This window comes from Nothobranchius furzeri, chromosome 5, assembly GCF_043380555.1.
Source record: "Nothobranchius furzeri strain GRZ-AD chromosome 5, NfurGRZ-RIMD1, whole genome shotgun sequence".
Classification (NCBI taxonomy): Eukaryota; Metazoa; Chordata; class Actinopteri; order Cyprinodontiformes; family Nothobranchiidae; genus Nothobranchius; species Nothobranchius furzeri.
Window position 1 is genome coordinate 39,337,972 of NC_091745.1, and position 22,656 is coordinate 39,360,627.

General features: G+C 46.6%; 1 protein-coding gene across 4 annotated transcripts in view; it reads left to right on the forward strand.

Moving 5' to 3' along the window:
- Positions 1-22,656, forward strand: part of ptprub (protein tyrosine phosphatase receptor type Ub) — a 337,198-nt gene that overhangs the window by 226,541 nt on the left and 88,001 nt on the right. For all 4 annotated transcript variants that reach the window (XM_070551690.1, XM_070551691.1, XM_070551692.1 and 1 more), the window contains exons 6-8: positions 7,691-7,865; positions 9,656-9,949; positions 21,669-21,986. In XM_070551690.1, the coding sequence (XP_070407791.1) occupies positions 7,691-7,865; positions 9,656-9,949; positions 21,669-21,986 (787 nt within the window). The remainder of the gene's footprint in view (positions 1-7,690; positions 7,866-9,655; positions 9,950-21,668; positions 21,987-22,656) is intronic.

The following is a 22,656-nucleotide window of genomic DNA, read 5'->3' on the forward strand; positions in this document are numbered from 1 at the left end:
TGCTTGGATGGAAGAACGGATTGATGGATGGATGGATGGATGGATGAATGAATGTATGTACAGAGAGATGCATGGATGGATGAATGGATGGATGGATGGACAGATGGATGCTTGGATGGAAGAATGGATTGATGGATGGATGGATGGATAAATGTATGTACAGAGAGATGCATGGATGGACGGAGAGATGAAAGGACGGATTGAAGCACAGATGGATGGATGGATGGATGAATGGACAGATGGTTGGTTGGGTGACGGTACAACATTATCTGATTCAGGTCCACTTGTTTCTACCTTTAAAGTCCGCAGGACAGCGCTCCCTAACGATGCACGCTAACAGAGCAGTCACCCCAGAACTTCTTTTAACTGGACTGAACTAGTGGGAGCAGATCAGCTGATAGCCCATGCTGTGGACAAAGCACGAGACAAAAAGCGGGAGTTTTCAGGAAATGTTGAGGAGAATGTGCGGAGCGCTTGGCTGGAACTTTTACTGCAGTAGCTGTTAACATGCGTACCTCTCAAACCCTTTTCAGATAGACATTCTGGAATATGTGCGGACAATTCAATCCGGTTTGTAACCGGAACTGTGTTTTCAGACACACCACTTTTGTACCGGAACACGCGTCATTTACCCAAACAAAGCCATTCAGTCAAACACGGCAGAAGAGATAGAATTCCTCTCACTGATCGGACTTACCGTAAATCCTCTAATACAGGCCCGGGCCTCTATTTGACTCAAGCTCATCAAGCTCCAGGCCTTTATTGGAAGGAGGGCCAGTATTAGAGGCAGGCCTCTATTTCCATTTGAGCAAAATGAACTAATGTTCATTGGAGTTTTTGACAATTAAAATTGCGCCCACATTTTCAAAGTTAAACACATTTCTTTTAACAACGGTAGTTTCTGCTTCAGCCATCTCCCCCCTCCCCCTGCTTTAGCCCTCTCCCCCCTCCCCCTGCTTTAGCCCTCTCCCCCCTCCCCCTGCGCAGCGGCCGCAAACTCACTGATGCGCCTGCAGCCTCTCGGAGTTCCTGCTGCTCTAAACATTAAAATAATTATTTCATTTTCTGTTCCTCACTTCTGATGACCTTCAATGGTGTCTGTTTGTTGCAACAGCAGGTACAAAAACTAACTTGTTTTTATTTTGACTATTTTTCTGTCCTGCCTGTTTATTATCTTCCTGCATCTCCTCTCAATCCTAAAGAAAAACTGCTACCTGGGTTCATATATATTCACCTCATGAGTTACCTTTGAACTGCAGTTCTAAAAGATCTACCGACCGCAAAAACAGCGGAGTGCTCGCTGTTTGTCGGCCGTATCAGTGATCAGTGCGTCGGAGGACAAGGTGATGCGCGCAGCGCCCCGCTCCACAGCATGCAGCAAACGCATCAGGCGCAAATAAAAGACAGAAAACATTAAAGGAAATGAACTGACATGAACGATCGCGTGTTAAATTAGTTTTTGAGGTGGCGACACCTGATTGTTACTGTGGCCGTGCTCAGGAGGCAGATCTACCGACCGCGAAAACAGCGGAGCGCTCCCTGCTTGCCGGCCGCATCAGGGACAAGTTGATGCGCCCCGCTCCACAGCAGCGATACACATCAGGCGCAAATAAAAGACAGAAAACATTAAAGGAAATGAACCGACATGAACGATCGCGTGTCAGTGCCTACGGTCTGGCACAGCGCGTTGCCCCCCCCCCCCCCCCCCCCACCCCCACCCCCTGAGCGCAGGAGCTTGTCACCTGCTGACAGCAGGCTGCTGTCTTTTCCGAGGGCTGCATCTTGCCGGTCATTATCACGTGACAGCGACTAGTCGACGACAGGCATAAAAAGTCACTATAGTGAAGTTGACTAGTTCATACACCCCCTACTGCTGCTCTCCAGAGTGTTCTGCAGCATAATCAGCACGTTCTCTTTGAACTTGATAGTGTAATGACCTGGCTGGGGTTGTAAGCCAGGTGCATTCTGGGTATTGTGTCATATGTGTTTCCTATCATTCTGCTAGTTCCTATGTGCTGATTTGCGTGTTGTGTGAGTGTTATGTAAGCCACAGGGAAGGTGATGTGTGTTCTGTGGAGCGGGTTGAATTAGCATGGTTAACTGACACCGTGACTCTGTGTGGTAGGAGCGTGATAGAGGATCGTGTCTGTAGCGTTACAGAGCGTTGAAGAAAAAGCTTAATAAAGGTCTGCGTGAACGTCTACTGCCTCCTGCTGGTTGATTTGGGGACTATAAACCTGCCACCGGGACGCTCATACTTGCTTGTTACTACATTCCACCCGGCCACAATAAGAGACCGGCCATTATTTACCTAAACTAACTCTGACACCGGCCACAATTGGAGACCCGGCCTTTAATTGAATACCGGCCTGTATTAGAGGATTTACGGTATGTTAAGCATAATTCTGCGCACACGAAGACGCACAAGAGACCAGGATGATGAAGCTCAATGGTTAAAAGGAATCACGGAAGCGGTGTGAAGCGCTCCGTCGCGCGTCTAGGAGACGGTACCGTAGGAGGCGAGCTGCCGTGGTTCGCCGCATGCTACAGGAGCGAGCTATCTAGGTGTGCACAGCGTCCCCCGGTCCCCTCCTCCTCCCCCTCCTCCTCCCCGTCCTCCCCATCCTCCCTGTCCGGAACTCGACCTCACCAGTCTGAAGCAGCCACCTTGTCCGTAACAAGTCCGGACCTGTTACTAGTGGCTTCGTCCGGTTTAATTACGGAAAACGTTATCCGGATGTTTGTATTCAGACACGAGGGTCTTATGGACAGAGTCCGGAACATTTCCGTTTTTCATGGGCTGTCTGAAGGGGGCTTATGTGGGCGGTTTCCTGCTGGAGATGTGCTCTCGCAGCAGTTTGTAGCTCTCAATTTGCATCAGCTGTTTCAGCCCCTACCTCAGAACCAATCCCTATGGAACGCATACATGTGCATCTTTATAGAAACTGAACATCAGCCTTTAAAGAATTAAACAAAACGAATTCCTGGCTTTAGTTGCAAATCAAACCAGAAAAAGCCCAGAGGAGATGCCTAAGTCACTAGAATGTTCCCTAACTGATGGGTATGAAACGGATCACAGGTTCCTGTGAAATACTAAAACCCAGAAAAGCTCCTACAGACATGTATTGATCTTGTGGCTGGTTGTTTGGAGTCTATGGAGTCATTGTCTCTTTAGTTATTGCTCTTCTTTGATCCACTTTCCAAACAGAAATGGAAACTGTCACTTCAAACAGAAACGCTGGTTCGTGAGCACACGTGGAGCCGCGCAGGCCTCCATCAGTGAGAAAAATAATGACGTTAAAGATGGCTGCCTGTTTTCAGATTCTTCTTCATTGAATTTGGAAGATCAAAGGTTCTGTGAAGGTCAGGTGGGTCCATGCAGCTCTGGTGAATCCGATTCCTCACGTGGGCTCCGTTAAAGACCCAAATGTCAAGCTGTAGTTTGCTTCTGTCGCTCTCTTCCTGCAGGCGCTCGTGTTCGGCTGCAGGGATCTTACCTCCCCCAGCCGCCGGCGTTCAGCATGGCCGACCTGGGCCAGCCCACTCTTTTGTTTAAAACTAGGCGGTGTGTGATTTAGGTCATTGGAAGAGTCCTCGTTCACACGTCCTTGAACCACCACCCGTTTTGTTGCAACATGAGGAAGAAGACAAATGTTTTGGGTAATTAGCTGGCATGCCCATAAACGTGTCTGCTGTAACGAGATACCCAGGCACCACAAAGGCTCTTTTCCTCCTCGTCTTCTACCTTCAGCAGTCTGCACCACCTTCACTTAGGTGTTTTCATAATAAGAACTCAGATCTGCGTGCTTTTGCGTCGTGTTTACTGTAACTGCTGCAGAGCAGTGTTGGCTGCACACGCCTGCCAGATTAGCAGATCGTTTAGTCATTTCCTTGCCAATTAACCACAGCCAGATTGTTTTGATAACATGAAGTGATCTCACGCTTATTTGATTTACCCTGATTTGTCGTGGCTCGGTTCTGTAATCCACAAGCTAGGTGGCAAAAAAACGGAGATCTGAAAGATATAAAAGATGTAGAAGGGATACGAAAGGGTGCGAGTAAGCCTTAAAAAAATTCCTGCGGCTGCAAGATTTGCTTCCTGCTTAACCCCAATCAGTGGGTGTGTGTTTGTGTTTGTTTACAAAGCTGGGGCCTGAGGTTTGTGTGGTTTGTGGTATTTTTTTATTTACTTTTTCATCTGAACAGACTCAATTCAGTAGTAGAGCAGCAGCTGGGATTACCCGGCGTAACCCAAAGGTTTCCCCGCTGATCCCAGCATGCTGACACACTTTGGCTTGTGCCGAAAACCAAACGATCAAAAAGTATCAGAATTCATACGCAGCTCTTTCACACCAATGAGAGTTTAGCCTGAAAACACGAGAAAGAACATCAGAGCGCGTGTGTGTGTGTGTGTGTGCATGCGTATGTGTGTGTGACACTGACCTGCCTGACAAATATTGCTGGTTTTAATGGTGTGGAACAATGTGAGAAATGGCCTCACACCACAACAACAAGGTCAAACACAATGTTTGCACGTCCAGTTTTCCTTTTTCATTCCTGCCTTTAAATCCTTTAATTGTTGCCCAAAGAGCCACAATTCCTCTTCCTGATAATAACTTTTTGCTTTCCTTGACGTTGGATGTGCTACTACTAGTTTATCCGTTTAATTATAGATCCACTAGGATAAATACAATAAAGTTTATCTCTCACCAAATCAGAATATTTACTAAGAAATCACAATATAACTATAGACACATTACTTTGTCTTTGAGTGTGTGTGTGTGTGTGCGCGTGTGTGTGTGTGTGTGTGTGTGTGTGCGTGCGTGCGTGTGCTTGTGTGTGTGTGTGTGTGCGTGCGTGTGCTTGTGTGTGTGTGTGCGTGCGTGCGTGTGTGTGTGTGTGTGTGTGTGCGTGTGTGTGTGTGTGTGTGTGTGTGCACGCGCGCTTGTGTGTGTGCGTGTGCGCGTGTGTGTGCGTGTGTGTGCGTGTGTGTGTGTGCGTGTGTGTGTGTGTGTGCGTGTGTGTGTGCATGTGCTTGTGTGTTTGTGTGTGTTTGTGCGTGTTTGTGTGTGTGTGTGTGTGTGTGTGTGTGTGTGAGTGAGTGAGTGTGTGTGTGTGTGTGTGTGTGTGTGTGTGTGTGTGTGTGTGTGTGTGTGTGTGTGTGTGTGTGTGTGTGTGTGTGTGTGTGTGTGTGTGTGTGTGTGTGTGTGTGCTCTGTCTTCTCGATCCCCAGCGAGTCGTGAAGGATGGCTGCTTATACTGAGCCAGGATTCTCTGGAGGTTTCTTCCTGTTAAAAGGGAGTTTTCCTCTCCACAGTCGCTGCATGCTTGCTTAGTATGAGGATTGCTGTAAAGACATTGACACTAGTCAGTGTCTTGATGCAGTTTGCTGGGTTCCTTTTATAGGAAACATTATTTCTGATTGGCTTAATGAACTGACCTGAATTGGAATGTTTATTATGTGAAGTGCCTTGAGACGACTCTTGTCGTGATTTGGCGCTATATAAATAAACTTGAATTGAATTGAAAGAATGACCAAACTCCTCTGTTGGCCTGGACTGATTAAACCTCGATGCATCAAGCATCATCTGTCTCACCGTAGCGTGTAGAGGGTGACTGGGTGCGTAGATGGGCTGCATCACTCTCACCATCAGTGTCATTTTAACAAGGATTCATGTGTATTTACTGAAGGATCCTTGATTGTCAGGTTCCAAGATTTAATCAGCTAGATGGCCCAACATTCCTAATTAAATTCTACCTAATTGGACAACTCTTATTAATCACACTGCTTTAATACGAACAATGACAATAAGTGGAGGGTGCTTTGTTACATTATTAACTTAGAGTCTCTGGAGTTCACCGGGTAATAAATGTGTACAAGTGTTACAGAAATAAGTAGTGTGTGTGTGTGTGTGTGTGTGTGTGTGTGTGTGTGTGTGTGTGTGTGTGTGTGTGTGAACATGGTCAGTATTGCCATGACAAGAGGGAACAATGGCGGGACGGTAGCTGGAGAGTCGTGAGACCTAAATTGAAGCGTTTAATTAAACTTACCTTACACCGACTGAAGTCAGATCTGAAGCTTTAAATGATTGTGAATCACTGAGCAGACACAAATGAACGGGTCAAGGCATCAACGAGGAACTGTCAGGGAACAAAGATAAGCGGGCGTGATGTGTACTGGGCAGACTAATGAGTGAACAACAGCTGAGAGGCAATTAGCAAACAGAATGAGACGGTGCAGAAGTGGAGAAAGGAGCAGCTGCACTGTAAACAATACAGTGCATTTTAAAAGATGTCAACTAAAGCCTAGGTGGGTGGGTAGGTAGGTTGATGGAAGGATGGATGGATGGATGGATAGATGGATAGATAGATAGATAGATAGATAGATAGATAGATAGATAGATAGATAGATAGATAGATAGATAGATAGATAGATAGATAGATAGATAGATAGATAGATAGATAGATAGATGATAGATGATAGATAGATAGATAGATAGATAGATAGATAGATAGATAGATAGATAGATAGATAGATAGATAGATAGATGATAGATAGATAGACATAGACCTTTATTGTGCCCAGGAGATTATTCTTCACATACACTCATGCATTAACACATAGATGTAAAGGCTCTAGACGTGCTGGTTCTAAACTGGCAGACAAATTGAGACATGAGATCATTTGCTGTAGAAAGCAATTAAAAGTGAACTTGACAACAGTCACAGCCAAGTGAGAGACGGGCTTAAGCATGATCACGTACGGGACTTAGTCCATCAAACAAAGCACAAACATGCGGGCCGTGACGGTACCTCCCTACTGGGGTTGCGTACCTCCGGTCTGTGGGCGACGCCAGCAGCTGCTGCAGATCAGAGCACCGTTCTACAGAAGTGGCAGCAGAAGAAGAGTTGTACGCTGTAAAAATGTCCTGCAGTACATGCATCAGATTTAATATTTACTAAAACAAATGCTTAGAGAATTATTTCTCTAAACTTCTACCCCGGTGCAACCACACTGAGCATGTGCAGGTCTGTAAATCCATCCAAAGGGCTCGGGCTTTACATCTCTAACGTCTACAGACATCCCTAAAGATAACAAACCCCACCTGATACCAGAGCAAAGGAGAGCTGGACTAGAGCTACAATCAGCTGATACGACATCTGAAGTCAAACATCTGCTGAACACAGTTTTCAACACAGATCCTTTTACCACAACGTTCACTTTTCTAAGAACAAATACAGACGGAAACTTGGGAAAGATAGAAGAAATCATTCCTGGACATCAGCTAAACAATAAGTACGGCTCCAGAAGAAATTAGTGATCAAGTCTTCAGTTAGCTTCAGAATTTAAAGGGACAGGCCACCTTTTTTATGACTTACAGTGAGAGTGAGTTAGCCTGTGGGTAGAATCGGGCTTCCACTGATTTTAGGAGGTGTGTGTATTTATCACACAGACAGAAAAAGTGTACGAAAACGGCTTCATAACTTTAGTTATTTCGTCATGAATGAATCTAATAATTCAGTTTTCATGAAACGGATAAAAAAGTCTGTCGTCATAAAGTTTCTACGGTACATTCTTGTGTGTGTGTGTGTGTGTGTGTGTGTGTGGTATGACATGACCTATCCCTGATGGAGGGATATTTGAGGACCCGTCCTGTTCTCTCTGACCCCGTCTGTTATTTCTTTCCAGAGACACAACGGAGACCTTTTAACAATGGCGGCGGTCAAGCACCTGAGCCATCGGCGCTTCATTGTGTCTTTCCAGCTAGATGGCATCCAGCGATCTGATCAGGACCTTTACCGCTGCGTTACTCAGTCCCCTAGGGGCTCAGGGGTCTCCAACTTCGCTGAGCTGGTCGTGAAAGGTAAAATATTTCTTTTCTCCATCCCGTTTTGTTTTCTCGTGGCCACGCGTAGGCCTCCTCGAGGCAGTGCCTCTGGGTCACTGCATGATCAGAATTCACAGCATGACTCTGAGTCAGAAGCCCTTTTTGTGTAATTTACTTACAGAAGATCTCCTCATCACAAGCGTCCCGACCCGTGTTTAGATTGAGCGCCTGCTCCTGGCACGGGTTTTCTCCCGAGCTGAAGTTGTCAAACACGCTGCCATCTTGGGCTGCTCTCTGTCACAGAGCTGCTCGCTGGTCTTGGACCGCTCCAGCCGCTGTCATGTCACGAACCACAGATGTGACCTCACTCTCATTACTCACCACAACCCAACAGCCCGACACGACTCTGACAGCGTAGTAATGACACAGCCGTGGCTTGATGGCGTAACCGACTCCAGCCCTCAGCTAAGCGAGGATGAGAACAGGAAATAAGGGACGTGACACATCCTCTGTCTTCCTGTCCTCCGCCGTTGGTTCCTGCTGACGCCAATGCAGAAGAACACGCAGGCAAGAAGGGTTTCAGCTCTGTTGCTGTCAATGCTTATCGCTTCACTGGTGGATCAATCGGTGGCTTAGGTGCATGCAGAGGAGAGCCGACAGCTAGAGGGTGCATTTCTCTTGGAGAATTTAAATAAACATTAAATTTAATTAAATTAGACTAAGTACCTAAGCTGCCTAAACAGTCTATAAGCGTGATACGACTGGGTTTACTGTCCTGTTGTGCCGTTCCGTGACTGTAGCAGCCTGAGCTGGTTTTAGCCTTCTGAAGACCTGACTCAACAACAAGAGGAGCATTCACACTAAACCCCTCTAACCATCACCAAACCAGGAGGGGATTCGCTGGAACAAAGCAGGGAAAGCACATTTCTTAGTCTCTGCTCAGAGCAGAGGTCCTCGTGTGAAAGCTGCACCGACACGACGGCCAGCGGAGCTACGCTCAGCTCAGCGGGCGTCTTAGCAGGAACTTAATAAATACATTTCCCCTCCGCTGCACGGCTGAGAAGAGCCTCATCACTCCCCTTAATGAGTTTGGTCTAATTGTTTTAGTAATGCCGAAGACGTGGCCTGGCGCTAAAAGCAGCTTGTTCACATCATTAAATTAAAATCATCTTTCTTATCTTTCTTTTATTCACTTCTGGCTTTTATGGTGGCTTCTGGTTCTGGTGTGTTTGATACCAAGTAGAATAAATGATTTGCTCCAAACCGGGAGACTGCTGTCGGCCAAGCTAAAGGCGAGCTGCTGTGGGCTAGAGGAGCCAGAACGGCGCTGAGGTGAGGTTCTGGTCATGATGAACACACACACACACACACACAGAGAGGACAGGGAACCAGAGGAATGGAGGATTAGTCACAGCCATAAATCTCACTCCGATCTTTTCTCACGCTTTGTCTTCATCCTCGTACTTTTTGTCCCGTGCTTCAGTCTCACGGTGGAATCGATCTGCCTGTAAGTGACGTTTGACCGCCGGCTCCTGAGTGAAATTCTCAGTTTGAAAATCTCGTCTGACAGCGATGCCGAGTCGGCCGTTTCATCACGGCGAGCGGCTAGGAGGACAGGAAGAGGGGAGCGCTTCATCACGCCGTTTGCTGTGTTTGATGCACAGCTGTTCCATTCACTCACTGCTTTTTAGCTCAGACTTATGCCGGGGTCACATTCTGACCTCAGGAACAAGACATGTGACTTCATGTGACGGTTCAATTCCATTTAAAGCAGAACTTCTGCAGCTATGAACAGAGATGAAAACTCTCCTCTCTGTCTTTGGCAGTACCTCCGTCCCCCATTGCGCCGCCTCAGCTGCTGCGCGCCGGCTCCACTTACCTGATCATCCAACTCAACACCAACTCCATCCTGGGAGACGGGCCCATCATCAGGAAGGAGATCGAGTACCGAGCCAGCCAGTCACCGTGGTCAGAGGTGCACGTGGTCAGTATGGCCACCTATAAGATGTGGCACCTGGATCCAGACACAGAATACCACATGAGCGTTCTGCTAACCCGGCCCGGTGAAGGCGGGACCGGCCCTCCTGGACCTCCTCTCGTGAGCCGAACCAAGTGTGCAGGTGAGCCTCCACCTTAGAGAAAATATCTGTGCGTCTTCTGGCTCATTTTGGTTTAATCAGCTGGAACACGGCAACAAAACGTTATTTTTGTTGTAATTTGTGACTTTTTTTTACTCATTTAATCCTAAAAACGTAGAGCTAAACATCTGCGTCTCACAGTGGTGAACTTATTGAGTAATTCAGAATAAATACGGCCCCTCAGAAACAAACACAAGTTATGTCTAAAACCAATGAAGCTCAACAAAATACTTTTTTGTGTGTGATCGATTCCTTTTTTCTGCAGAAACATAAATCCCCCGCAGGAAAGCTTTAATCTGCATTGGCTCTAAATCGTACTGTTTCTTTTTCAAGAAGAAGAAGAAAATATAATTTCTATAGCGCCTCTCAAGATAAAAATCACGAGGCGCTTCACAAAAACAAAAAATGTAAAAACGTAAAAAAAAATTTAGAAAATCTTTAAAAATACATTATAAATTTGCAAAAAAGTAGACAATTGTGATTAAAAAAATGTTAAGAAAGAGAGAGTGAATAGGAAAAAGGGAAATCAGTGGATCCTGAGGAAGGTGGAATAGGTGGGGAGAGCAGAATAAAGAGAGAGTGGTGAAGAAGGTCATACAAAAGCCAGCTTGAACAAGTGAGCCTTCAGCTGCTTTTAAAGGAGACCACTGAGTCCACTGATCTCAGGCTCAGGGGGAGAGAGTTCCAGAGTCTGGGGACCACAGCAGCAAATGATCTGTCACCTTTGGTCTTTAGCCTGGTGGTGCACAACCAGTAGGCTTTGATCACTGGACCTCAGGGACCTGCTGGGGGTGTAGGGACTAAGAAGATCACCAATGTAAGATGGTGCTTGTCCATGTAAGGCCCTATAGACCAGAACCAGGATCTTGAAATGAACCCTGAAGTTGACTGGCAGCCAGTGAAGCTGGAGGACAAGCGGGGTGATGTGGGTGTGTTTGGAGGACTTGGTCAGAAGCCGAGCACAGGCATTCTGAACCACCTGTAGACGGTTCATGGAGGTTCTGCTCAGACACGTGAAAAGAGAGTTACAGTAGTCTAAGCGTGAGGAGATGAAGGTGTGGAGAACTGTCTCAAGTTCAGAGTGTGACAGAATGGGACTCAGCTTAGCAATGTTCCTGAGATGGAAGAAGGAAGGGCGAACAAGAGAACTGACATGAGAATCCAGGGTGAGAGCTGGGTCAAAGGTCACACCAAGATTCCTGACGGAAGGTTTGGTGTGGGAAGCAAGCTGACCAAGAGAGTCTCTGACTTTGGGAACCAGCTTGTCTGGGGCACAGATGAGGATCTCAGTCTTATCTTCATTCAGCTGAAGAAAGCTCCCAGCCATCCAGGTTTTGATAGAGTCTAAGCAGGTGTGTAACAGCTGCAGCTTAGACATCTCATGGGGCCTAAAGGAGATGTACAGTTGGATGTCATCTGCATAAAGATGGTAGGAGATTCCTTTGAAGGAGCTCAGGATGTGCTGAAGAGGAAACAGATAGAGGAGGAAGAGCAGAGGCCCCAGCACAGAACCTTGTGGGACACCATGGGTAAGGGAGGTGGTAGAGGACCTAAACTTGGAGACGGCCACAGAGAAGGAACGCTCAGACAGATGAGAGGAGAACCACTCCAGAGCAGATCCTGATAGGCCTACCTAGTCTCTGAGCCTCTCCAGTAGCAGGTGATGGTCACCAGTGTCAAAGGCTGCAGTCAGGTCCAGCAGGACCAGAACAGAACAGTCCTCTGCATCACTGTGAGTCAGAAGGTCATTAGAGACCCTAAGAAGAGCTGTTTCAGTCGAATGAGCTCTACGAAAACCTGACTGGAAGCTATCATAGATGCTATGTTCATCAAGAGCAGCTGTGAGTTGTTTAGCCACAACCTTTTCCAAGATCTGGGAGATGAACGGAAGTTTAGAGATGGGTCTGAAGCTGCTATGGAGAGAGGGGTCGAGACTCTGTTTTTTAAGAAGCGGGTGGATTACAGCATTCTTAAAGTAAGCAGGGACTTTGTTTGTTTGTTAGTTGGGGTTTTGTGAAAAGGAAGCGGGGCATCGATGAAGATAATAACACTTATCCAGGGAGGGAGTTGCTGAGTTTTGGCTGCTGCATTGAAAAAGAAACCACAGAAACGAAAGGTACAGACACTGAGACGATCCTCTTTTACCAGAACTGCTCAGTGAATTTAATAGGATATGGCTTGTACCTATAAATACGTCTCATAAATATGACTCCTTTGCATGTAATTAAGACGGTCTAATAAAGATCCCTCAGCTCGGCTAGCGATGCCTGGCGGCCTGGAACTTATGTAACAAAATGAGTCTTTCATTTGGGGGACGAATCTGTCACGGTGATCTGTTGAAAATTCAATCAGAGAGGAGCTGATAGACAAAACTCTGACTCAGTCCCTGTGAGGACGTATCTCGCAAGGAAAGACGCGTTTTGTTATCTCCCTTGTTCTCTGAACTCCGGAGCTGCAGGAGGCTGAAAGCGAGCCTTTTAATTGCTGCTTGCATGGTAATATTGGTTTGAGGCTTTTTTTAAATGATAACAGATGGATGATTGCAGGAGCTCGCCTCCAGCCCGATTCTCTGGTTTCCTCTCAGGAAGATTGAAATGTGAAAGTTTAACGAATTAGACACGAGGCTGGGAGGTTTCTGGGTTTGTCTGTGAAATCATAAAAGTAGAGTTGTCACGGTGTGAGGAGAACCTGCCGGTCAGCGCTCTGTGTGTGTGTGTGTGTGTGTGTGTGTGTGTGTGTGTGTGTGTGTGTGTGTGTTTTAGTGCCTCTGTGGGAGTTTTCAGTCTAAACACGTGTGTGTTTGCTGAACTGATGACTTTGAATCGGATACCGCTGTTAGCCTCACTCCCTGTGAAGGCACGTCCACCTGACCGTGGTGGGGTGTATAAAGGCTCTGAAAATGCCTCTTCAGCAGAAAAACTATAAAAACATCATTTTAATAAAGTCAATGACAAATTTACGAATGACCGGTCAAAGCCTTGTATGTTGTGAGTCCTGTTATTGTGAGCCTCCCCACAATATCACAATAAATATCAAAGAGTGAGGATCATGTTGTGACGTATCGTGTCTTGTGGTTTGGATATTGTTGCATTTGTTGAAAGAAAGATGAAGATACTAGAAGGATTATGGTTTTTGGTCGTGTGCGTCGTATTATTATTTTTTGAACAAGGTCTTTTTATTAATCTATCTACTAATATGTTTAAACAGAACCGATTAGAAGCAGCACCCAGCCCGTTACACCGGCTCTAACTCAACAAGACAAATAAAAAAACAAATAAGACCAAAACTAGACGTAAAAATTCATCTACCATAAAAACGAAAATAAAGAAACAATCAGAAAAAATTATCAACTGGTACATTTTCAAAATAAAACATACACGATGACCAAATACCATTACAATTTCTGCTGAGCCCTTTAAACGTGTCTAATGTTCTCCAGGTGGACGCGGGTCGTGATGTCACTGAGCCCGTGACCGTACGGTGGCTGATGAGTTTCCACCTGGACAGAATGAGTCTCTGAGCCAATAAGGAACAAAAGGCGATCATGTCCAACTGGCATGTGTCCAAAAAAACAAAATCCACCTCAACCATTTCTAAAGCGATCAAAGGGTTTGGGCGGTCCCTCTCATTTTGGAGGGTGCATCAAAACTAGGCCCCCAGTATCTCAGTAGTTTCAGGCACGTCCAGAACTTGTGAAAAAGTGCAAGTGTGGCTTAATCTTAGACCGTCTGCTGTCGGACCGACGCAAACGCGGCACCACTTGGAACTGAATAATCTGTCTCACACAAAGCGAGGACTTCTGGATGTTCCCTAGAGCCGCGTGCCAGACCTCTGACCACAATCGTGCATCATGATTTTGCTGAAGCTGAAAAGCAGCTAAACTGCTGAGGGATGTTCATTCTTTTGCACATATAACATTTGCAACATTAATTAAATAATACACAGAAAAACCCACCAAACCTGATGCTTGGTGCATCAGGTTTTCACCCTGCAATAATTTCCATATGTGCTGTTTTTATGGTCTCCATTAAAAAGGCTGTTTTATTCATTTGCTGATGCTCTTCCTTTTGCTCTCACATCTCTGTCATTAGTTTCTGAGACACTCCCTCTTCCAAAGAGGATAACACTGCAGCTACGTCCGTGCTAATTTCTAAATATAAGCACAGAACAAGAACACTCCCAGCTGATGCAGATGCACACAGAGGATGTAGGCAGCTATTAGCCCCGCCTGAATGTGTGATCGTACAGTCAGCGACGCGCAGAAAAGGAGAGCCTTTGTTTCCCCAAGGCAGTCGCTTTGCGACCTCCTCGGCCATCACTCTTCTGCGTGCCCGACGGTCCCCTCCCCGCCACACACCATCCCTCCACATATCTTCCCACCCTGCTCCTCCCTGCCCTCCTCTCCAATGATATATTGAAGCTACTCTCCTCTCCCAACAGCCAGCGACACCCCTCATTCATCAGTCTTTGTGAGCGAGCTCACAGTGCTCCAACCTTGCCTGCACCGCCGTCCCCAACCATCAGATAAATTCACAATATGAAAAAATAACAAAAGGCATCGAGGAGGCAGAGGAGGAGGGATTGCATGTGTGTGTGTGTGTGTGTGTGTGTGTGTGTGTGTGTGTGTGTGTGTGTGTGTGTGTGTGTGTGTGTGTGAGGTAGAGAGAGAGACTGAAGAGGACTCACAATGGATGGAAATTGCTTTTACAGTTGCTGCTGTCAGTGTTTGTGGAAGCCACTAAACTCAGACTTTAATGATGTATTTACATTCCAGCCGCTGTGACATTAGCTTGTTCAGCCGTGTGTGGGAAAAGTAATACTGCTGTGTTTGCTAAACCGCTCAACGGTGCATTTAGATGCAGCGCTAGATTCATTCGGAGGGTGGAATGATCTTTCTCTTCCGCTGTTCCTTATCTATTTAACATTGTGTGTAACTGAAGGGTGATGCCTTTAGGTGTCCGCTTCTGTCAGATTGACTCCGGCGTGGTCTGGTAAATAGACATTTGCAAAACCAAAAAAAAAATCAGCTTTTTTAATCATCCAAAGTTTTTATTTGACCTTCGATTAATAAAAAAGACAAAGTGAGCCTCCAGTTAAAAAAAGAACCATTTCTGGCTTTTTAAACTAAGTAACATTTGTCCAGAGCTGCAAAACACACCAAAGCTTGAAATAAAGACAGTTTTTGACACTGTCCATAAAACGTCATGCAGGTTAATAAACCATTAGAGCACACTGACTAATCTTTAATACGGTGTATTTTATATTTAATTCCATGGTTGTGAAATAACTAAATCATTTCCTGTATTTCTTGGTGAAACCTACAAAGAGCTGCAGGCTTGCAGAACCCCGTCCTAGAGCAGCTTCCTACTGACCTCCGTCCTAGAGCAGCTTCTTACTGACCCCCGTCCTAGAGCAGCTTCCTACTGACCTCCGTCCTAGAGCAGCTTCCTACTGACCTCCGTCCTAGAGCAGCTTCCTACTGACCTCCGTCCTAGAGCAGCTTCCTACTGACCTCCGTCCTAGAGCAGCTTCCTACTGACCTCCGTCCTAGAGCAGCTTCCTACTGACCTCCGTCCTAGAGCAGCTTCCTACTGACCTCCGTCCTAGAGCAGCTTCCTACTGACCTCCGCCCTAGAGCAGCTTCCTACTGACCCCCGTCCTAGAGCAGCTTCCTACTGACCTCCGTCCTAGAGCAGCTTCCTACTGACCTCCGTCCTAGAGCAGCTTCCTACTGACCTCCGTCCTAGAGCAGCTTCCTACTGACCTCCGTCCTAGAGCAGCTTCCTACTGACCTCCGTCCTAGAGCAGCTTCCTACTGACCTCCGTCCTAGAGCAGCTTCCTACTGACCTCCGTCCTAGAGCAGCTTCCTACTGACCTCCGTCCTAGAGCAGCTTCCTACTGACCTCCGCCCTAGAGCAGCTTCCTACTGATCTCCACCCTAGAGCAGCTTCCTACTGACCTCCGTCCAAGAGCAGCTTCCTACTGACCTCCGCCCTAGAGCAGCTTCCTACTGACCTCCGTGCTAGAACAGCTTCCTACTGACCTCCGTCCTAGAGCAGCTTCCTACTGACCTCCGTCCTAGAGCAGCTTCCTACTGACCTCCACTCTAGAGCAGCTTCCTACTGACCTCCGCCCTAGAGCAACTTCCTACTGACCTCCGCCCTAGAGCAGCTTCCTACTGACCTCTGTCCTAGAGCAGCTTCCTACTGAAGGGTTAGCCAGCATAGTTCCAGAAACAAAATATATCACCTGCATCTCTACAGCATCTTTTCAGGAGTTTGCTGCAGTCCTATAGCCTGGTTTTGTTTTGTTAGTCACAAAACCAAAAACTCCATAAAAATAGGAACTTCCTCTACCTTGTTTGTTTGACCCTCCTGACCCTCAAGGAGACTTCCTGCACCAAGGGGATCCCAGAGCTCCCTTAAACCACCAAGCTAACCATCTGGTCTGCGCCTCCTCGGCTGACCCCGTGCTCTTCAGCTGAAGCCTCATCATTCCCGTTGCTGCCGGCCTGATTAGGTTTACACACAGAAGTACGATGATGGGATGATTTCAGGGAGGTAATGATTATCCGGTGAACAGAGAAGGGATTAGATGTCCAGAAGCTTCGTCTCACCCCTGTGACTAATCTCCCTTTTCAGTTGTCATGCCGAATATTTCCTCCCATCCTAAACGTGTCAGCTAGCCGGAGTTGCACACTCAAGGAGTTGAGCTGTCCTGGTGTGGGAGGCTGTAAAACTAATGGCCGTGAATGTGAACACGATCTCCACCTGGCTCTGATGGCCATCCAGTTGTGCTTGATGAGCCATTGCAGTGATTATCAGCACGGTGCATTAGCACAGCTCGAAGCCCCTCAAGTGAATCGCGAAGGAGAGGCGAGCGTTTGTCCAGCAGGTGGTCCCTAAACTATGTTAATGGGCCTCCACCTGCTGCTGGGTCACTGAACCCTCTGGAAAGCCCCAGCCCATAATCCTCTTGGTCTGTTAAAAGGAGACGGTGGTGCAGCCCGTTTAGAGCCTGAGCACCTCGAGTGTGCTGCATGTGCTGGCGGGTCATTCTTTAGCCTCTTTCATAAAACAATGCCTCCAGTTTGCTGCAAAGCTGAGGCGGCGTCAGGGAGCCTTTGGTCTTTCACAAGTGGTCCGAATGTGGCGCAATCATGTGCTTTTCACAACGCTACGGCATTATAAATGGGCTTTGGGGGCAGTCTGTGCACTGTCACGGACTTTCTTTTAGCTTACTTTTTATTGCTCCTTAAAGGTCTGGGACACTGAAACCCCAATTTTTTATGATTATTCTTGATTTAAATTGGTCACTCTGGATCTTTCGTGCAGGCTGAACATGAAAATAGTCTCCTACGCCTATGTCCTACATTAGCTTCTGATAAAAAAATAGATGGATGGATTAGAAAATCCTGACAGATCTACGCGCTTGGCAGCCTTCTGTGAGTGCGCCCCTGGGCAGCTGTAGCTACGTAGCTCATCACCATCAGTGTGTGTGTGTGTGTGCATGGGTGGGTGAATGACTGGTTGTGTTGTAACCCTAACCCTAACCATAGAGGGCGCTATAGAAATGCAAGTGATTTACATTTAAACATGGCTACTGCTAGCAAGTTCTACTAGCATCTTTACTTGTTTCCTGTTCCCGCGCTGCTATCATTCCAGACATCTCTACAGTATTATGATTTGAAAAGTATAATAGAAGTCTAAATAATAACACAAATACCTTTTACACACATCGATGTTTAAAGTTTTTGTGGAGTTGAATTCTCTTGATCCTGCCTTTGCCATCACAAGAGTGCCGTGCAGCAGCAGCTCCTGCTGAACGTTCTCTTCAGGACGATAATCCGTCAGAACCCACGTGTTGGTGTTTGGTTGTCATATGGCCACAAAACCTGCAGCGATAACCCTGTTTTTCTTTCATTTTCCTTTAGAAATGCGTGCTGATCCTCAAATGCGGTTATGTTAATGTTGGAGATTATTGAGGATTTTCCCACTTTTGGGTTTGCAACCTAATCAGCTTTGCCGCGACTGAATTCTCATGTAAACCTCATCAGGTTTGCTCATCAGACTACCGTAATTTCCGGACTATAGAGCCACCTCAATATAAGCCGCACCAACAAAAAAAAGGTTTTCTACACACACGCCGCACTCGAATACAAGCCGCGGCGCAGCAGCCACATGCAGGTCTCCGGCGCACAGCTCATGTACGGCCATAACATGAGATAATTAGACAGAAAGATGCTACACGGAGGTCTTTCGTTGTTGTTTTAATTCAACAAAAGTAATTTTAAACACGGGCGAATGTTAGAAAAGAAAACAGCACTGATAGCATTCATATTTCTGGATGTTATAAAATAAAAACAGCACTGACACGTTATTACCGGTAATTTGCATGTTTAGAAGGAAAGAACAGCGCTGACACAGCATTAATAAGCCCTGGATGATTAGAAAATAAAAACTGCACACAAAACATGCCTGGTTAGTAAATAACACACACTTGCCTACCAGAAGAAGTCATTCGCTCTCATCGTCCTCCTGCGCTCTAAAGCCATTAAAGTCCTCTTCTTCAGTGTCGGAGTTGAACAGCCTCAGAAGAGCTTCGTCACAAACCGTTTCTGTGGCGATGTCAGTGTCGCTGTCCGTGTCGCTGTCGTCATCCCCGGGTGAAGCTGGCTTGAATGAGTTCTTCCCGCTGCCGTCTCCAGCGCCGAACCACAGATTAATTCATGCCAGGGTTATGTGCGGCAGCACCGTTTCCCTCCTTTACTGCCAGATCCATGGCCTTCAACTTAAATGTGGCATCATATGAACTCATGCATGTAGTTATCATGATGAGGGGGTATGGATTTGGAACAAATTCTTCGTGGTGCCGGCTGCTTGCATGTGCTAAATTAAAATGAGCACTTTCTTCCATTTCCACTTTTGACTTCCACCTGTTTCACTTTCTGCTAAAGCACCCCCTAGTGGCAGGTGAAGGAAAATCTTCAGTAAAGCCCCACCTCATTATAAGCCGCACAGTTCAAAGCGTGGGGGAAAAGTAGCGGCTTATAGTCCGGGAAATACGGTAACTCAGTTCTGAGGAAACTGCCAGTTTGACCAGTTTGTGTACAGGTCTGAATGATATGATGAATTATTGATGAATGTTATGACTGATACACTGTAGTGTAAAGCGCTTTGGAGTCCTTACTCTGAGAGGCGCTATACAGGTGCGGGTCATTCATCATTTCACCAGCAGTCTCTTCTGAGCTGTATGAGCTTTAGGTGAAGTTGATGTTTCTTTTGCTTCAATAGTTTAAAAAATGAAGTCTAGTTTCAACCAAGCTTCAAATCCCAGAATGCACTGGAGTCATGTGACTAGCCTTACAGATCCTCCTGTTAAATTATACTCAGTGTTAAACCAGAGTAGGCATTATTGTGTTCTTGCTTAAAAACTGATTATAATCGGTGATAAATTCACTTTTGACCTTTTCCACCTCGGAGGTGGAGAGGCAGAGCGTGACTGTTTGGCTGCTTCGTTCTCCAACCTCCTCATGCAAGCTGCTCAGATGATCCCTGTTCACCAGAACATTGATGTGATTTTTAATAAAATCTCTGTCTAATGTCCACAACTCAGAATGTAAGAACCTGCGGCCAAACGAGACTTCGGCTTTGTGCGTCAGCTGCATGTCGGCGCTGAAGCGTGTCCGTTAGACGTCTATTCTCGCTTTACTCGTTACGTCAAATCTTTTATTTCTGAGATGTTTACAGCTGGATTTCTGGATTTTAGTGATGATTCTTTTAAGTGGTGTGATGACCTTTGGTAAAATATTACTAACAGTAAAACATAACTGCTGTAGAGGAAGATATGACAAGTTAATATTCATGTGTTCACTTTAAACTCATCCCAGTGGCCCAGTAGCCAGCCCACATCTTAAATGACACATCCTAACATGAAAGTTCATCTTTTGCATGAATATTTGACTCTTGATTTTTTTTTTTTTTTACTTTGAACGTTTGTCTTCCTTTTCCTGTAAACAAAGATGGATGCTGGCCCTTGGTTGCGACCAGGCGTGATTGTGGGAGTTAGTTCAACCACCTCAGCCCTTTACTGGGGGGTCCACACTGGTTTTTAACCAGTAAACGTCATTATTCAGTGCTTTGTTGGACTGAAAAATGGCCAAACCATCAGGCATTTCTGTGTTTTATTGATCTGATGACCCAACTGGACAATTTCCAGACAAAAATAACGCTTCCATGCGGGAACAATCCCTTCGCAGCCTGGAAATCCCACCAGCACTTAGAGCTCTGGAGGTTTGACCGTGGGGCGATGCAGCCACGTTGCACAGGTATAAACGAGTCTCTCATGCAGGTCTGCAGCCTCACTAGGACAGCTGCAGGTCTTGTGCCATAGGGGGGTGTTTGTGGGATACAGACAAATAGGATGAAGCCAGAGGGAAGGAGTTGGCATGAGTGTCCACTTTGAGAAAGCCCAATAATGAGCACATTGTGGCTTCTTCGGTGGTGCTTCATCAACTCTGCCGTTAAATGCCTCTCTTTATTTAGCTCTCAAACTGTGCAGACTATCAACTGCACCATTAGGACAATGAACAATGGTGCATTTACATCTCTCAGAGGGCGCGGCGCGGTCCGGCGCTTTGTGATTACCGAGCCCGCTCATTCATCTACCGTCACATTAGCGCGGGCGAGGTCCAGATCAATGCTCGGCTCATATTTTCATCCGGCGTGAGGCGCGTGACAGCAAATTAAAGCAGAAAGCTGATGAGCGCCCAAGGCTTTCGGTGTAGATTGGAAGTGTCATAAAATTTCAAGAGCTCTACCGCAGCCGGCAAAAGGGTGGTGGGGGGATCGGGAAGAAGCAGTTGCTTTAAAATCCATCCGGTTGTGGTGCGGTGGCTGCTTTATTGAAACTCCCCGTGCCAAGCGTCGCCACTCTGACTAGAACGAACTGACCAGCGACCTTAAACTCCACTCATCTCTACCTGCACTCCTTATCTCTCCTGTCATTTCCTGCATCCAAGGCCCATCGCTCAAACCGGCCCATGGCGAGAGTAAAGTCATAATTCAGACGGTGTGGCGCATTGTCTGACAAAATGGCGTTGACTGACCCCTGATAAAAGCCTCCATTGATAAAGAGGATGTCCTTGGATTAACTTCTGCCTTCGGACGTCCTCCTGAACACTGGTTGGTCTGTGCCTCTGTGGATAGAGGCTCTCTCAGTCAGCTGAGGGGGGGTCACAGACAGAGCTGCTGTTCATTTAGTCAGAATAAGTACGAGTTAACTCGTCTGTGAGCAGAATTCACTTCTAAAAATACGTGCCGTCACTGTGACCCGACACTAGAGCGACCGTAGAAGTGAACGTCCTTGTGTAACACTGCGTGGTGTGATGGGGGGGGGATTAAACCTCTAGGCGAAGAGTTCTAACTACTGGAGAGTAAACTTGTGCAGTGGCACAGAGGAGGGAACTGGTGGGAGAACGGCACCAACTCAGCCTGTCCTATTAATTAGTGCAGTTGGCACGAGTTCCTGCTCCGCCATCGGGGATGTGGGTGTGCTGCGCTGGCAGCTAACTGACCTCTGTGCAAGACCAACCGCTAAAAAAAAAAAAAAACTGCCAGGGTAGTCCTGGCATAACAGTACTTCATTATTTGCAAGCTGTTGTGTGTTCTTCATCTCCCTTGTTCTCCCTGTCCCTCCCAGAGCCCATGCGTCCGCTCCGAGGCCTCGTCGCCTCAGATGTCCAGTCCAGGCAGCTGTCCCTGCAGTGGGAGAATCTGGCGTTCAACCTGACACGCTGCCACACCTACTCAGTGTCCCTGTGCTACCGCTACACCATGGCAGGAGGAGGCGGAGGCCACAACACCACCGTGCGCGAGTGTCTGGCCGTGGAGAACAATTCCTCACGCTTCACGCTTCGTGATCTGCCGCCGTACCACGGCATCCACGTCCGTCTGTCGCTGGCAAACCCGGAGGGCAAGAAGGAGGGCAGGGAGGTCAGCTTTCAGACGGAGGAGGACAGTGAGTGGACTTTTCAACTAAATGAATCCTTTTCTGATTGGCTAAGATGTTTTATTCAAGTTTTTTGTACGATTTTGTGACTTTAACCCTCTCACTGTCCTATTGAGTGACGCCGCGAGGAATGTTGACCACTGAGCAGGATCCACGTGGCAGGGGTGAGGAGTGAGCACTGCCTCACCCCTGCCACGTGGACCTCAAGGGATAAACCACCCCTGGCTGGGTCACCCAATAGGACAGTGGAAGGGTTAAAGTCACATCAAAGGAAGAAATGTCTGTTATCTACAAACTCTGGAGAAGATTTGTAGGTCACGCATCCATTTAATTACATAATCTCTGTAAAATACATCAAAAGAGAAAAAAACAGGATGACCTTTGACCTCTCACTTTCATTCAGATTGAGAGATGAACGTCTGTGTGTGTTTTTGTTGGCTTTTAAGAACAGGAAGTTGTTTTTGATGAGAGAAGGGACAGAATGAAGGGAGGGTTAGGAGAAACGTTTTGACCCTGATGAAGGTGAGACTGTTGAATAAGAGCTCCGATAACAGGTCAAGGTGCTCCTCTAACATGTAAACTTAGTTTTTTGTGGATAATTAAATGTTTTTATTGGATTCACATACAGCTTTTGCTTTGGATGTAATAAAAGTTGCATGTCAAGGTCTTCAGGGGTGAA